This window comes from Salvelinus namaycush, chromosome 30 (genome assembly GCF_016432855.1).
Source record: "Salvelinus namaycush isolate Seneca chromosome 30, SaNama_1.0, whole genome shotgun sequence".
NCBI classification, from domain to species: Eukaryota; Metazoa; Chordata; class Actinopteri; order Salmoniformes; family Salmonidae; genus Salvelinus; species Salvelinus namaycush.
Window position 1 is genome coordinate 9330437 of NC_052336.1, and position 17450 is coordinate 9347886.

At 46.1% G+C, this 17450-nt stretch overlaps 1 protein-coding gene across 1 annotated transcript in view; it reads left to right on the forward strand.

Moving 5' to 3' along the window:
• LOC120025112 (chromodomain-helicase-DNA-binding protein 9-like) overlaps positions 1 to 10932 on the forward strand; it is a 144962-nt gene extending 134030 nt beyond the window's left edge. The window contains exons 26-40 of the mRNA XM_038969548.1: positions 1881 to 1984; positions 2414 to 2531; positions 2884 to 2941; positions 3122 to 3170; positions 3890 to 4148; positions 4309 to 4514; positions 4803 to 5711; positions 5873 to 6039; positions 6265 to 6534; positions 7448 to 7631; positions 7882 to 8030; positions 8363 to 8596; positions 8882 to 9031; positions 9293 to 9397; positions 9830 to 10932. Coding sequence (XP_038825476.1) covers positions 1881 to 1984; positions 2414 to 2531; positions 2884 to 2941; positions 3122 to 3170; positions 3890 to 4148; positions 4309 to 4514; positions 4803 to 5711; positions 5873 to 6039; positions 6265 to 6534; positions 7448 to 7631; positions 7882 to 8030; positions 8363 to 8596; positions 8882 to 9031; positions 9293 to 9397; positions 9830 to 10831 — 3964 coding nt within the window. The 3' untranslated portion in view covers positions 10832 to 10932. The remainder of the gene's footprint in view (positions 1 to 1880; positions 1985 to 2413; positions 2532 to 2883; positions 2942 to 3121; positions 3171 to 3889; positions 4149 to 4308; positions 4515 to 4802; positions 5712 to 5872; positions 6040 to 6264; positions 6535 to 7447; positions 7632 to 7881; positions 8031 to 8362; positions 8597 to 8881; positions 9032 to 9292; positions 9398 to 9829) is intronic.
• The last annotated feature ends 6518 nt before the right edge of the window (positions 10933 to 17450 follow it).

Below are 17450 nucleotides of genomic sequence, written 5' to 3' on the forward strand. Positions count from 1 at the left end.
TCAGGGAAGTCCATGTATAAAGGAGGGCACAGCTAGTCAGACTCAGGGAAGGAAAGTCCATGTATAACGGAGGGAACAGCTAGTCAGACTCAGGGAAGTCCATGTATAACGGAGGGCACAGCTAGTCAGACTCAGGGAAGGAAAGTCCATGTATAACGGAGGGAACAGCTAGTCAGACTCAGGGAAGTCCATGTATAACGGAGGGCACAGCTAGTCAGACTCAGGGAAGGAAAGTCCATGTATAAAGGAGGGCACAGCTAGTCAGACTCAGGGAAGTCCATGTATAAAGGAGGGCACAGCTAGTCAGACTCAGGGAAGGAAAGTCCATGTATAAAGGAGGGCACAGCTAGTCAGACTCAGGGAAGGAAAGTCCATGTATAACGGAGGGCACAGCTAGTCAGACTCAGGGAAGGAAAGTCCATGTATAACGGAGGGCACAGCTAGTCAGACTCAGGGAAGGAAAGTCCATGTATAACGGAGGGCACAGCTAGTCAGACTCAGGGAAGTCCATGTATAACGGAGGGCACAGCTAGTCAGACTCGGGGAAGGAAAGTCCATGTATAAAGGAGGGCACAGCTAGTCAGACTCAGGGAAGGAAAGTCCATGTATAAAGGAGGGCACAGCTAGTCAGACTCAGGGAAGGAAAGTCTATGTATAACGGAGGGCACAGCTAGTCAGACTCAGGGAAGGAAAGTCCATGTATAAAGGAGGGCACAGCTAGTCAGACTCAGGGAAGTCCATGTATAACGGAGGGAACAGCTAGTCAGACTCAGGGAAGGAAAGTCCATGTATAAAGGAGGGCACAGCTAGTCAGACTCAGGGAAGTCTATGTATAAAGGAGGGCACAGCTAGTCAGACTCAGGGAAGTCTATGTATAAAGGAGGGCACAGCTAGTCAGACTCAGGGAAGGAAAGTCCATGTATAACGGAGGGCACAGCTAGTCAGACTCAGGGAAGTCCATGTATAACGGAGGGCACAGCTAGTCAGACTCAGGGAAGGAAAGTCCATGTATAACGGAGGGCACAGCTAGTCAGACTCAGGGAAGTCTATGTATAACGGAGGGCACAGCTAGTCAGACTCAGGGAAGTCCATGTATAAAGGAGGGCACAGCTAGTCAGACTCAGGGAAGTCCATGTATAACGGAGGGCACAGCTAGTCAGACTCAGGGAAGTCCATGTATAAAGGAGGGCACAGCTAGTCAGACTCAGGGAAGTCCATGTATAACGGAGGGCACAGCTAGTCAGACTCAGGGAAGTCCATGTATAAAGGAGGGTACAGCTAGTCAGACTCAGGGAAGTCCATGTATAACGGAGGGCACAGCTAGTCAGACTCAGGGAAGTCCATGTATAACGGTGGGCACAGCTAGTCAGACTCAGGGAAGTCCATGTATAAAGGAGGGCACAGCTAGTCAGACTCAGGGAAGTCCATGTATAAAGGAGGGCACAGCTAGTCAGACTCAGGGAAGGAAAGTCCATGTATAAAGGAGGGCACAGCTAGTCAGACTCAGGGAAGGGAAGTCCATGTATAAAGGAGGGCACAGCTAGTCAGACTCAGGGGAAAGTCATTAGTCACTCCACCTGCTGTTTAAAGATGGATCAGCATCTTCTCAGAACCAATACTATTGAGGAGGGAATACAAAAGTGGGTGAGGAAAAACGTTGAGTATTTTTAGTCCCCAGAGACATTTTCAGCCTTGATGCTGACCTAAAAGTCTTATCTGAGCTCATGGTTTTGGGTGTACCATGCTGTTGCTTATCTGAGAATCTATTTCTGAATGGAAACCCAGCTGTCATAGTACCCATGAGTCCCCCATGCTATACATATATAGACCTGTTCCTCCTGACATGTTATGTTCTGTCCACACCCCCTCCTCCTCATCAGTGAGATCAAGATCTGGGTTCCTGAGCCCGACAGCTCTGAGCTACCAGCCCTGTGGTGGGACAACATCTCTGACAAGTGTCTGCTGTTGGGGGTCTACAAGCACGGTGAGTCGACAACGGGGACCAGGGATGTACTAACTGACCCACAGGCCTGAGACAACTAGGAATGTGTGATACTAGGGCTACGATACTAACATAACACTTAGCATAAAGTCATGTATTGGGCATGTATTCTAAGTGGGTTTACTAGAATGGATATAGGAACAGAGCCTAGACAAATGTAGAGAGTGAAAACGGGTCAGGGGGAATTAATCAGATACGGTATAGTATGTACAATTCTGAGTTAGTGTCATGTGGAAAATGTACTGTAGGTGTTTTCATGTTCTTCCATGGGGATGTAGTTTACACTGGATGACAGCTGTCACACTCACCTTTGGGGGAAAGTGGCCATCTGTATGTTTGTTTTTTATCTCTTCAAGTTTCCAAGTTCTAACCTCTGTTTGTTTACCTCTCCACTGTGGTCCACTCATACAGGTTATGAGAAGTACAACACGGTGCGTGCAGACCCTGCCTTCTGCTTCCTAGAGCGAGTGGGCCGGCCAGACGAGAAGGCCATCGCTGCTGAACAGAGAGCCAATGACTTCATGGATGGGTAGGTAACATTACACATCATGGCTGACTGACTGATTGACTGAGTCAGCTAGTTAGCTTGTCGGTCTCCTCCACTGAGTCAGACAGGGCTTAGACACACAATGACACACTTAAAAAGTTTCAGTTGTTGTAACACTTTTTATAACCAGTCATAAAGCTATGATAGAAAAGAAAGAAACTAGAAACTGATATTATTGTAAAAACCTTTTCTGAAGTGAATCTGAGTCCGTGTTTAGTTCAGAGCTGTTAGGAGCTGCCTGCAAGTTCCCCTGTTTGTTACCTTGTGTGGCCCTTGCTGACTGACTGAATAACTGGCTGGCTGACTGACTGACGGTTGTTATCTGTGTTTGCAGGGACGTGGATGACCCAGAATACAAGCCTGCCCCAGCCTTGCTGAAGGATGATATGGAGGTGAGGCCACAACGAAGGGGGGCAGAACAGAGCCAGCACAGCAACAGATAAGGCTGCTGTACACACTGACTGGCATGTGTATTCTCTGCCCTGTAGAGACTAGACAATACAGGTTGTTTTGAGTGTTATTGTGTCCAGTACTGTGTCCAGTGTTTGAACACACACTTCTCTCCTCCATAGGATGACGCCTCCTCTCCTGGAGACCTGGTTGTCACAGACAACCCTGGAGGTCAGTTACATCTTTCTATTCAGTCTCTTTCTACTCAGCTTTTGTACTATCACAACCAATACACATCATATTACAATATCTACTACAAGTCACTACTACCAGTCACTACTACTATTACAAATACTGCTACTACAAGGCACTACTACTACTACCAGTCGCTGCTACCGCTACTACTACTACCAGTCACTGCTACCGCTACTACTACTACTACCAGTCACTGCTACTACTACTACTACCAGTCACCACTACTACTAATACTACTACTACTACTACTACCAGTCACTGCTACTGCTACTACTACTACTACTACTACTACTACTACTACTACCAGTCACCACCAGTACTACTACTACCAATCACTGCTACTGCTACTACTACTACCAGTCACCACCAGTACTACTACTGCCAGTCACTGTTACTGCTACTGCTACTACTACTACTACTACTACCAGTCACCACCAGTACTACTACTACCAGTCACTGCTACTGCTACTACTACTACTACTACTACCAGTCACCACCAGTACTACTACTACCAGTCACTACTATTACAACAACTACTACTACTGCTACTAGCACCAGTCACTACTATTACAAACAGTCACTACTACTAGTGCTACTACTGCTGAAACTACTACAACTTCTTCCACTACTATAAAACAACTTAAAAAGCGTTCTCCCTGGTTAAACAATGTGTGTGTTGTGTGTGTGCTCTGCAGAGGGTGTTCCAGTGATGATGGAGGGGTTAGGTGGAGGAGGAGATGCAGCCTACTGGCCCTCCTCCTCAGTACTAACAGCCAGATTGAGACGTCTGATCACAGCCTCTCAGCGCTACACCAAGTCCAGACAGATCCTCCACATCCACCAGACCCAGACACAGCACACCACCCAGGTCACGCCCTCACTGTGCCCCCTGCCACCCACCCTCAACGACACTATCAACCCAAAGATGGCCGCCAAGATAGAACGCCAGCAGAGGTGAGTGAAGCTGCAAGGCCTGGACAGAAACTTAAAATTAGCCACGGTCTATAACTTATACCACTGTCTCCTTCTCTCTTCTGCTTTCTCTCCTCCCTCTCTCTGTGTATATCTCTATCTCTACGCCTATTTTTCTTTCTCTCTGTTTCTCTCTCCCCAGATGGACGAGGCGAGAGGAAGCTGATTTCTACCGTGTGGTGTCTACCTTTGGTGTGGTGTTTGACCCAGACCTGGGCCGTTTCGACTGGACCAAGTTCAGAGCCATGGCTCGGCTGCACAAGAAGACAGACGAGAGTCTGCAGAAGTACCTGTGGGCCTTCACTGCCATGTGCAGGAGAGTGTGTCGCCTGCCACCCAGAGAAGGAGGTGAGAGAGATACTGTTCATCTGTGCTGTGCCACCTGTAGAAAGGGTGTGGAAGTCAATATACTTATAAGCTGTATACTGTGTTGTTTATTAGAGGAGTTGTGTGCTTACTAATAATACCTGCTGATAATGTGCTACAGTATGTCAAGGTTAATGATTTCAGGAAATGCTGGGGAAACAAGCAAGTGATAAGGTTAACGATCAATGGAAAGTTAAACAGCGAGTGGAATGAGTTCACAGATGTATGAATTATGCAGGACAACCTTATTCTCTCTCTCCCTCTCTCTAGACACAGCGGTGGACCCCTCTCTGTCCATTCAGCCCATCACAGAGGAGCGTGCATCTCGTACCCTCTACAGAGTAGAGCTGCTACGCCAGGTCAGGGAACAGGTCCTGCGCCACCCCTCGCTCTATGAGCGCCTGCCCCTGTGCCAGCTGGGCTCGGACCTGCCCGTGTGGTGGGAGACCGGTACCCACGACCGAGATCTCCTAATCGGGGCCGCCAAGCACGGCGTCAGCCGCACAGACTACCACATCCTCCGAGACCCAGAGCTCTGCTTCATGGCTGCCCAGCGCAACTACAGCCAGAATAAAGGAGTCCAACAGCCATCCCAGACCCCTACTCCGCTCCTGAACCCCCAGTACCAGGCTAGTAGAGACCCAGCCTTGGCAGAGTGCCCTGTGCCTGCCCCAGCCCAGAGGGAGAGGGATGACATCCTGGGGGCAGTGCCCAAAGAAGAACCTCTCTCGGAGGGGGAGGAGCGCATGGAGAGAGGGGGTCAGGTGGAGGGGGAGAGGTGGAGTCCCCAGCCTGCCCCTCTCACTCCTACAGGGATAGAGGAGAAGCCTGACCTGGGGGTGGTGAAAGGAGAGAACGAGAGCCACATGGTGGCGGCACGGACCAAGCCACTCACACCCAACTCAGCCGCCAGGAAAGAGAAGAAAGCCAGTAAAAGAAGTCGAAGAGAGGCCAGACGAGCCGCCTCTGCAGCGTCAGACTCCGACTCGGACGGCTCCTCCTCCAGCTCTTCATCACGATCTTCTTCATCATCGTCATCGTCGTCCTCTTCCTCCTCACGCTCCGGATCCAGCTCCTCTTCATCTTCATCCTGCTCATCAGGCTCCTCATCTTCCTCTTCCTCATCTTCATCTTCCTCTGTTGACAGTGAGAGTGAGGGAGAGGAAGGAAAGACCAAGGGTGAGTGCTGCTATTATTCTTTTGGTTCTTGCAGTGAAAGACTTTTACAGTACCGTTGAGGCAATCAATGTTGTAATTTTGCCAAGGTAGTTAGGCTGTCTGAAGTTGTGTTGTATGTTTTGAGGTTTTCTAAAGTAGAGTTATATTGCATGTTCTTCCAGTCCCGACAGTGGCCATCGTGAAGGGATTTGACGAAGACAGTGTGGCATCTCTCAGCACCACTCAGGATGAGATGCAGGACAGTCACGTGACAGAGAACGGCAGCAACAACTCACACCACCACCCCTTCCAGGGAGGATACATGCTGGCTGCATCCTACTGGCCCAAGGTAAACACACACACCAAACACACACCACACCTCTTTGTGTTTCAGTTCTAGCCTGAGTTAGTTTCCTGAGAATCCCAACCATGTTGAAACAGCACTTAGGAGGGTGCTGTTCACGATAATCCAGTTTTATTTCATCCTTCCACCAGACGATATAGTCCGGGCAAAAGCCAATCAGCATCCAGGATCCAAACAACTTGTTTTATAATGTCCCCTGTCCCCCTGTAGGACCGTGTGATGATCAACCGTCTGGACAGTATCTGCCAAGCAGTGCTGAAGGGGAAGTGGCCGGGGGCCCGGCGGTCGTACGAGGCAGGAGGGGCCGTAGCCTCCTTCTACACCACCAAGCTGCTGGACAATGCAGCTGCGGCCAACAACAGCAGCAACCTCTGCTCAGCTTCCGCCTCGGCCTCAGAGGACCCCTCTGCCTCCCCTCAGGGTTCAAAGGTGAAGAAGCATGTTGCAGGAGAAAAGGAGTTCTCAGTGAAAATGAATGAAGTATGTTGATTTCCGTTACTCCCCTCTCGTAGGACCCCACACCACTCCAAAGCCTAATTGTGGTGTTTCAGCATGTTTTGTTGGGGATTTTGATTTTGTTGTTTTGGCTGCTGCCTACAATACTGATTTGTTTAATAGTAATACCCTCTTTAATTTCTACCCACTCTATGTGGATTGGGATCTGGGCTGTAATTACATTTTTACATAAATCAGTCATTCATGGATGGGAAGCTAATAAGAAGCTTAGTGTGGAGAGACACTGGGGTTTGAGAGGGTTGATCTGATTGAGATGGGGCTGGCTCGCTATTGTGGGGGATTGTGATGGGGCTCTAGTACTGTGGGTGTTCTGTCTCTAATGGGGCTGGTAGCAGCTGGGCAATTAACCATGCAGGCCTGCTTCCTGCTTGCTTTAATACTACAGTAGCTAGCTATGAGCCTACATTGCCATAGCAACAGAGGGAGGAGCATTTGTGTCAAATATTCAATAAAATGGCCACTGACTGCTGCTACAGGGTTGCTGGGGCTTTCCTGACCGGTTTGGCTGGAATCTTGACCTTAATAAGGAATATGCTGAAAGCTGCAGCCTTCCCTGTGACATAGTCCTTCAGTAAACTCCTGACATTGCATAGACAACTTCCCCTATATGCTTCTAGTTGCTACAGTATATGCTGTGTCCCTACCCATAACTATCCCTACTTCCAACTTCCAAAAATACAGAATGCTCTTAGAGCGAAGCCTTACAAGCCAACAAAGTATTGTGCCAATGCAGTGAAAATCAAAACAAGCACTTAGACCACCTCCCTTTTTCTGTTATGTTTTGGTTTGTTTTTTTTCTGTAGAAGGGGCTCCAATGCCATCAGACAGTGTGACCTCGTGTTTCTGTGTAATTGACTGACAGTCTCTCTCTCTGCAGCAGGAGGGGGGTTTGAAGCTGACCTTCCAGAAGCAGGGGCCCGGCCAGCCCCTGAAGAGGCCCCTGGAGCCTGAGGGGCACCTGAGCCAGCAGCAGTACCTTACAAGGCTCCATGAGCTCCAGAGTGCCTCAGACACCAGTCTGGCTGACTTCACCAAGCCCCAGGCTGCCAGCTTCCCACAGGGTACATACAGCCTAGGGCTGACCACAAAGTCCTGTTTTTACAGCAATGTATTGTTAGTTTATACAATTGAAAGTTCATACCTGATACCCTTCATGAGAAATCTCAAAGCTAAACTGTGTGCTTTTTATTTGGTATCACTAGATGGCAGCAAAGATACATTTCCCCATATGTTGTACATTCATGATTGTGATGGTGTGTACTGCTTTAGTCTTCTGTTTTAATCAGGGACACGTTGTTTGTGTGTTTCCAGCCTCTACAGGTCTGGCGGGTCAGATGAAGCTGAACGGAGGTATGGATGGCCAGCCGGTGGTGAAGAGGAGGAGAGGAAGGAGGAAGAATGTGGAGGGGATGGACCTGCTCTTTATGAACAGGAACAGAGGACCAGCCGTGCCTGAAAGCGTAAGATCTTAATGTACTTTTCTCTCTTCTCTTTGGGGCTCTACGTCTTCCCTGTCAATCATCTCACTCCTATCTTGCTATCTTAGGTCCTTCAACATTTAGTCCTTAAACACTGGGTACTGAGAAGCTACATGTGATTGCATGGTTTTAAGAGATATTTAAAGTTTGAAGAGTATGCCTAAATGTATTTACCTAGCAATTGAAAATAAAATATAGGATTTACTGTGTGTACTGAAGTATAGGAGGCCGTATGAGGGGTATGCTAGCATGCCTATACAAACACTAGCCACTTGATATTCACTGATGGGATGATGTCTACCCTGCATCTCCAGGTGCCCCCGGCGTGGGGTGGTATGGGTCAGGCTGGCACTGGGCTGTCTATTGCCTCAGGGCAGGGTAACCCCCTAGGGGGCCAGGGCCCTATGGACACAGAGAGCAGGGTCTCTGTCATCAATCTGAAAGATGGGACCCGTCTGGCCGGAGACGATGCCCCCAGGAGGAGGGAGCTGGAGCTGTGGCTAAAAGAACACCCAGGCTTTGTGGCCGACACAGGGGCCTTCATCCCTGTGAGTCCCTCCCTTCCTCTTCCTCACCCTCTGATTCTCCATTCCTCTATCCCTAACCCAGGGTTTATTAAGGGCTGTGAATATACTGTACAACTACAATAGACATCCGTCAGGGTTACGGGCATTTCCATTCAGTCAGTTCATGACATTAACAGAAATTCCATTTGCAATTTGAATCAAAATGCAATTGACCTCAACCATGATTTTCATTGACAGTAGATATTGTTTTGTATGTAGTCCTGTAGTTGAACCTCTGTATCCCTGACCCTCCCATCTCCTCCTCAGGGAGTGAATAAGAGGCAGCTGGAGCAGTTCCAGCAGGATGGTAGACCCAAGCAGAAGAGGCATCGCTGCAGAAACCCCAACAAGATCGATGTCAACAGTCTGACAGGAGAGGAGAGGGTCCAGATCATCAACAGGAGAAATGCACGCAAGGTGAGGCAGCAGTAGACTTGTGCGTGTGTGCGTGTGTGTGTGTGTGTGTGTGTGTGTGTGTGTGTGTGTGTGTGTGTGTGTGTGTGTGTGTGTGTGTGTGTGTGTGTGTGTGTGTGTGCGTGTGTGCGTGCGTGCGTGCGTGCGTGCGTGCGTGCGTGCGTGCGTGCGTGCGTGCGTGCGTGCGTGCGTGCGTGCGTGCGTGCGTGCGTGCATTGTACAACTTCTACTTTGTCTCATGTTGTCCTCCTGTCCTCTCCCCAGGTTGGTGGGGCCTTCGCCCCCCCTCTAAAGGACCTGTGTCGGTTTCTTCAGGAGAACCCAGAGTACGGGGTTCCACCAGAGTGGGCCGACGTCGTCAAGCAGTCGGTAAGTCTGATAGCCTTTACCTCCTTCATATGCTGTAGAACACCCCACAAGTCTACTTGACGTGTATAAAAGAGTAATAATAGAACTACATGTATCTAGCTTGGCTAGTTGTCAGTGCAGTAACTGTGGTTTAGTTAAGCAATAAGCCCCGAGGGGCTGTGGTATATGGCCGATAAACCACGGCTAAGGGCTGTTCTTATGCACAACGCAATATGGTTTGCCGTATACCACAAACCCCTGAGGTGCCTTATTGCTATTATAAACCGGTTACCAACGTAATTAGAGCAGTAGAAAGAAATGTTTTGTCATACCCGTGGTATGACATACCACGGGTGTCTGCCAATCAGCATTCGGGGCCGGAACTACCCAGTTTCTAACTGTAGTTATCTAATGAAGTTGTTGATTAGAGTGCTAACCCTGTCTGTCCTTCAGGGCTACCTCCCAGAGAGCATGTTTGACCGGATCCTGACAGGACCCATTGTACCAGAGGAGGTGAGTCGGCGTGGACGGAGGCCCAAGAGCGCCCTGGCCAAGGCTGCAGCTACAGCCAACCAGGGGGCCCCATCCCTGGGCCTCAACCCCCTGCTGGCCAACGGCCTCCTCTCTGGCATGGATCTATCTAGTCTACAGGCCTTCCAGCAGAATCTCCAAAGTCTCCAGTCACTGCAGCTCACTGCCGGCCTCATGGGCCTGCCCACTGATGCTAACAACCTGGCCGCCATGTTTCCCATGATGCTCTCTGGCATGGCTGGGCTTCCCAACCTCCTTAGCATGGGGGGTCTGCTGGGGAAGCCCCCACAGGACACCACGGGTGGAGCTGAGCAGAGGAAGAGGAAGAAGGGTAGCAGAGAAGGAGGAGGAGGGGAGCCCTCGTCTGCCTCCTCCAAAGCCCCCTCCTCCCACTCCCACGGCCTCTCCCACACCTCGGACACCAAAGGTGAAAGGACAGAAGGTCAAAGCAGGGACGGGGACGGCCACATCCCCAGTGTCCATTCCCCCTCCAGTTCCTCTGCCACCACCTCCAACACCACCCCACTAAGTGCTTCTGTTGCCCAGGCAGCCTCCAGTCACCCTCTGTCTCTTAACCCCTTGTTACTCTCCAGTATGCTTTACCCAGGGATGCTTCTCACTCCAGGCCTTAACCTTCCTGTGTCCACCACACAGCCACCACACAGTGACTCAAACAGTGACCACAAACCCCACAAGCCCACTAAGACCTCTAAGACCGACCCCTCAAAACCTCTGTCGCCAAGGAGAACACCAGAGTGTCAGGAAGAGGAGAGTCTTGGTGACAAGAGGGAGGAGTCAGGGGAACACAAGGAGGAGAACAGTGGTCCAGAAGGCTCGGGGAAGGCGGATTCATCTTCTTCATCTGAGTCTGGGAGCTCTTCTTCATCATCTGATGGGTCATCAGACTCCAGCGATGAAGACTGAGCCTAATGAATATATAAATATATTTATGTATCTATTAGAAATGTACACACATACAGTACCAGCCAAAAGTTTGGACACACCTACTCATTCAAGGGTTTTTCTTTATTTTTACTATTTTCTGCATTGTAGAATAATAGTGAAGACATCAAACCTATGAAATAACACATAGGGAATCATGTAGTAACCAAAAAATTGCCTTGATGACAGCTTTGCACACTCTTGGCATTCTCTCAACCAGCTTCTCCTGGAATGCTTTTCCAACAGTCTTGAAGGAGTTGTTGGCTGCTTTTCCTTCACTCTGTGGTCCAACTCATCCCAAACCATCTCAATTGGGTTGAGGTCGGGTGGTTGTGGAGGCCAGGTCATCTGATGCAGCACTCCATCACTCTCCTTGGTCAAATAACCCATACACAGCCAGGAGGTGTATTTTGGGTCATGGTCCTGTTGAAAAACAAATAATAGTCCCACTCAGCGCAAACCAGATGTGATAGAGGATCGCTGCAGAATGCTGTGGTAGCCATGCTGGTTAAGTATGCCTTGAATTCTAAATAAAACACAGACAGTGTCACCAGCAAAGCACCCCCATACCATCACACCACCTCCTCCATGCTTCACGGTGGGAACCACACATGCAGAGATTATCTCATCAGACCAAAGGACAGATTTCCTCATATTGCTTAATGGTTTTTGCCACTGCACTTAAAGAAACTTTCAAAGTTCTTGAAAATGTCCATATTGACTGACCTTCATGTCTTAGAGTAATGATGGACTGTCATTTCTCTTTGCTCATTTGAGCTGTTCCACCCCTACAATGTCACAACACAACTGTTTGGCTCGAACGAATTAAGAAAGAAAAATTCCACAAATTAACTTTTAACAAGGCACACCTGTTAATTGAAATGCATTCCAGGTGACTACCTTATGAAGCTGGTTGTTGACAGAATGCCAAGAGTGTGCAAAGGGTGGCTACTTTGAAGAATCTCAAATATAAAATATATTTTGATTTGTTTAACAATTTTTTGGTTACTACATGATTCCATATGTGTTATTTCATAGTTTTGATGTCTTCACTATTATTCTACAATGTAGAAAATAGTAAAAATATAGAAAAACCCTGGAATGAATAGGTGTGTCCAAACTTTTGACTAGTACTGTATATATTACACATATATATGGATTTCCCTGCACTTACATTGTGATTTATTTTCATGTAAATACAGAAAACGAACTAAAATGTTGTGTAATAAAGACTACAAAAGTGAAAAAAGAGGAACCATGACCTACGAGAAACTGAAATGAACTTTCAGTGTTTGTTCAAAAAGGTACAATCTTGTTTTGAGAGACATTTTGCATGTCAAACTTTAGTAGATTTCTGAACTTTGTGAACTTGTATTAGGCCTACACACATTGATGTACAATTGCAACAGACTGAGAAAAAGAAATCAAAATGGCATTATTGTAATTATCATGTTGGGATTTAATTTGATTAAAAAAGAGGAAATAAATATAGGCTCTCTGCTGAGCTGTACTCTTAATATATTTTGTAGTGGGAGTAAAAGACCCTGAATATTTAGCTTTCCTTTGTAAGTACTGTTACAGGTTTTCTTCTTGACACTTACAGTATACTTTGCGGATCATACGTTTGGAAAAGTCAGCAATAACTCGGGCAGCTAATGAATGTGACTGAAGCTGTAGATCCCTCATCAGCCATGTTTCTCACACAAGGGAGAGGTGTTCAGTCTCTGTTCCAATGTCCACACTAACACAGTTATTTCAATGAAGAAATGTATTGGACATTCATTCTAAGTAGTATGCTAGTGTGCATTTTGGAATGTAGTCTCCCCTGCCTGTCTCGCACAACCAACACACATGGTTCTTTAGTTTCCCATATTACACTCGCTAGCACATAACCAGTTGGGTCTTCTCCCCTGAGGACTGAAAGGACAGCAAACTGACAGGCTGCGCCAAATGCTGCTCTCGCTGGGACAGAAAAGACACAATTCCACCCCGGTGTTTTTGACTGCATCGTTACCTCAGCGGAGTATAGAAGGGATTGAGTTCACTGAAAATACATCCTGTTGTGTGTGTATTGGCAAGGTTGGCTCACTCGTCCCCGCTGGAATGTGTGTTCTTCATGGCATACTCTTGAGAGCTTCCACTCGCTTAGTCTCTTCCAACGCCTTGAGTCTGCGAGAGAGACTACCACTCACTGTGTTCTGGCTGTGTGTGTTTGTTTGCATGGGCGTTTCTTTACATTTTGGCTGAGTCAGTGTGTTCTTCAGGCCCTGTACTGATTGTGTCCCATGCGGTGCAGCATCAATCGGGCCATTGTGTATGGTGGTGTGTATTGGGGAGGATAGAGCATTGGGATCTACAACCAAAAATGAAGTCACATAAACAGTGACTGCTGGTATAGTCGACATCGTATAATCAACACCCCCTGAGTCATCTTTAATACTTTAAAAGCCCATCAGTATCTGTGTTCTACTCTTAGTGCCGCCTTCTGCTATCGAGTGAGCTGAAGAATCTCCAATGAGCTCTGACTGTGGGTGATGTCTGTAGTCTTCCATTCTGAACACAGTGTGTCCCTGTTGTGTTGAATTACCTTGCTATCATAAACTAGTAATGAAGTAGCTACACCGTATGTCTATTGAGGGACCACAGGGGTTTGTATTGTCTCTGATATAATTGTAGATTACTGAGTCATCAAAATTATTTTCTTAATTGACTGTAGAAAAGCATAGTTTATACATCGATTGCAGTGATTCTGAATAGTATTGGGTTGGCTATGGTAGGTTAAGTTTAGGCTTGAGTAAGACTGAATATCCAGACCTTCCTTTAGAACTGAGCTGCTTTGCTGACTATGATCTCTCTGTTTCATGGGAATTGGAGGCTTTTAAGTGTTAATTTCTAGCCTGGAATCCAAACTGATATGCTGTTTCATCACTAAACACATTGTTCAGTCTAGTTTCACCAGGCTAGTTAATTTCTCCATATGTCTTACTGATGACTTGATCTGCAGACAGACTGATAGATGTAGAAGTGTCCTTACGCTCGCTGTACCTCTGTGTATTTCACACCCTCACTTTCTCACTCAACTTCCAGTCAGTATCTGATGTGATTTAATAGATAGATGTTTTATGTTCCTTATTTTCTATGGCCCAATGGCGGTGTATTTATTCATTACCATATGACATGGCTCATCTGTGCTCATCCTCGTGGTAACCAAGGGAGACACTGACTGGAATTCAGTATACCCTAAGTACCTGTTGTAATTATGTTTAGTGGAACAGTGCTTTCCGGATTGATACAGCACCGTGTAGGTGAACTGTCGGTACACATTGGACTGCTAGGCAGGCACACATTTGGAAATGATATTGAAGAGGAATGGGACGTTTTATTTTACATGGTGACAATAAAACGTCACAACAGGTTACATCTGTGGTAGAGACATTCATGTAGTCTCTTTCAGCCTGCATGTAGCTGTTCACTGAGCCTATATTGAACCCATTCATCAACGTATACAAGCCCACCAGACAGACAGCCCTGCCCTGTTGTCTAAACCAAGACTGATGAAGACCCTCCACTCACTGAAATAACATTTACTTTTTTTTTGTTTTCCCCATTCACCTATGATGTCCTTTACCATGGTTTCTGTGTGTAAACTCAGAGACAGCCAGGTTGTTTCTCTTCCTGAAAGTCAACCTAAATAGATTTAACATTGTCAGTTTGCCACTTTAGTTTGGGCTGGTTCCGACCACTAGGTCTCACAAGCCTAGTGAATTCAATAGAACAACCTTCAACTGTCATTTTGTTCCACTTCATACCTAGTCGATCCCTAAAACGACCAGTGCCCTTAGGCAGAAGCCCAGCCTTTGCTGCTTCCAGGTTACAATATTGACCCAAATATGATTGTTTTAGCAGGCTTTATTTTCAGACCCAACAGGCAGACAAGGATTCATTCCTACTAGTGTGACAAGACGCCTGCTTAATTTGCTATAGGCAGACCGATAGCTCTGTTTAAGTTGAAATGTTAGTACTGAGGGGAGAGCTGTATTTGACTAAAGATGGAACAATATATATTTTTTTTTATTATGTATTATGATTAGATATTTCTGGTAGTTTGTTTTAGGTCTCACTATGTCACATACATCTACAGTGCTGAACTGACTGATTAGAAGCAGTCATAGACTCGCCTCACTGGCACAATGAAATGACCAATATGCAACAGACAGAGACTAATAAAACACACACTACTACACGTTAATTAGAAATTTCTTTTTGGGTAAAGTAGTTGCTGAAATGACGAAAATAGATTATTGGCATTGTATTTTTTGTTTCAAGCTTGATATTATCCTAAAGTCAATAAGTCTGTTCTGGTTTTTGTTTGGTTGTTTCTTGGACAGTTGCAAAATTTGCAAGTTGTGGTCTGTGTAGTCGAATAATACGTTATGTAGTGGGGAGGACAAGTTGTGGTCTGTGTAGTTGAATAATACGTTATGTAGTGGGGAGGACAAGTTGTGGTCTGTGTAGTCGAATAATACGTTATGTAGTGGGGAGGACAAGTTGTGGTCTGTGTAGTTGAATAATACGTTATGTAGTGGGGAGGACAAGTTGTGGTCTGTGTAGTTGAATAATACGTTATGTAGTGGGGAGAACAAGTTGTGGTCTGTGTAGTTGAATAATACGTTATGTAGTGGGGAGGACAAGTTGTGGTCTGTGTAGTTGAATAATACGTTATGTAGTGGGGAGGACAAGTTGTGGTCTGTGTAGTTGAATAATACGTTATGTAGTGGGGAGGACAAGTTGTGGTCTGTGTAGTTGAATAATACGTTATGTAGTGGGGAGGACAAGCATCTTAAAAAGTAATTTGTAATTTATTGGATTACTTTCTATGAAGTTATATAGAGGGAATTGAAGTTTAATTATTTTTATTAAACATATTCTGACTATCAATGAAGACTGTCTTACTCTATTCTTTCACATTGACCCAGTTACAGGCACTTCAAGGTATCCAGAATTACAATGTTATTTATTGTTCACTGGCGATATACAGTTGAAGTCGGAAGTTTACATTCACATCAGCCAAATACATTTAAACTCAGTTTTTCACAATTCCTGACATTTAATCCTTGTAAAAAGTCCCTGTCTTAGGTCAGTTAGGATCACCACTTTATTTTAAGAACGTGAAATATCAGAATAATAGTAGAGAGAATTATTTATTTCAGATTTTATTTATTTCATCACATTCCCAGTGGGTCAGCAGTTTACATACACTCAATTAGTATTTGGTAGCATTGCCTTTAAATTGTTTAACTTGGGTCAAACATTTTGGGTAGCCTTCCACAAGCTTCCCACAATAAGTTGGGTAAAATTTGTCCCATTCCTCCTGACAGAGCTGGTGTAACTGAGTCAGGTTTGTAGGCCTCCTTGCTTCCACACGCTTTTTCAGTTCTGCCCACAGATGTTCTATAGGATTGAGTACAGGGCTTTGTGATGGCCACTCCAATACCTTGCCTTTGTTGTCCTTAAGCCATTTTGCCACAACTTTGGAAGTATGCTTGGGGTCATTGTCCATTTGGAAAACCCATTTTCAACCAAGCTTTAGCTTCCTGACTGATGTCTTGAGATGTTGCTTCAATATTTCCCTGTAATTTTCTTCCCTCATGATGCCATCTATTTTGTGAAGTGCACCAGTCCCTCCTGCAGCAAAGCACCCCTACAACATGCCACCCCCATGCTTCACGGTTGGGATGGTGTTCTTCGGCTTGCAAGCCTCCCTCTTTTTCCTCCAAACATAATGATGGTCATTATGGCCAAACAGTTCTATTTTTGTTTCATCAGACCAGAGGACATTTCTCCAAAAAGTACGATCTTTGTCCCCATGTGCAGTTGCAAACTGTAGCCTGGATTTTTTATGGCGGTTTTGGAGCAGTGGCTTCTTCCTTGCTGTGCAGCCTTTCGGGTTATGTCGATATAGGACTCGTTTTACTGTGGATATAGATACTTTTGTACCTGTTTCCTCCAGCATCTTCACAAGGTCCTTTGCTGTTCTGGGATTGATATGCACTTTTCGCACCAAAGCACGTTCATCTCTTGGAGACAGAACACGTCTCCTTCCTGAGCGGTATGACGGCTGCGTGGTCCATGGTGTTTATACTTGCGTACTATTGTTTGTACAGATGAACGTGGTACCTTCAGGCATTTGGAAATTGCTCCCAAGGATGAACCAGACTTGTGGAGGCCAACAATTTTTTTCTGAGGTCTTGGCTGATTTCTTTTGATTTTCCCATGATGTCAAGCAAAGAGGCACTGAGTCTGAAGGTAGGCCTTGAGGTACATCCACAGGTACACCTTCAATTGACTCAACTTATGTCAATTAGCCTATCAGATGCTTCTAAAGTCATGACATCATTTTCGGGAATTTTCCAAGCTGTTTAAAGGCACAGTCAACTTAGTGTACGTAAACTTCTGACCCACTGGAATAATCTGTCTGTAAACAATTGTTGGAAAAATTACTTGTGTCATGCACAAAGTAGATGTCCTAACCGACTTGCCAAAACTGTAGTTAACAAGAAATGTGTGGAGTGATTGAAAAACAAAAAGACAACCTAAGTGT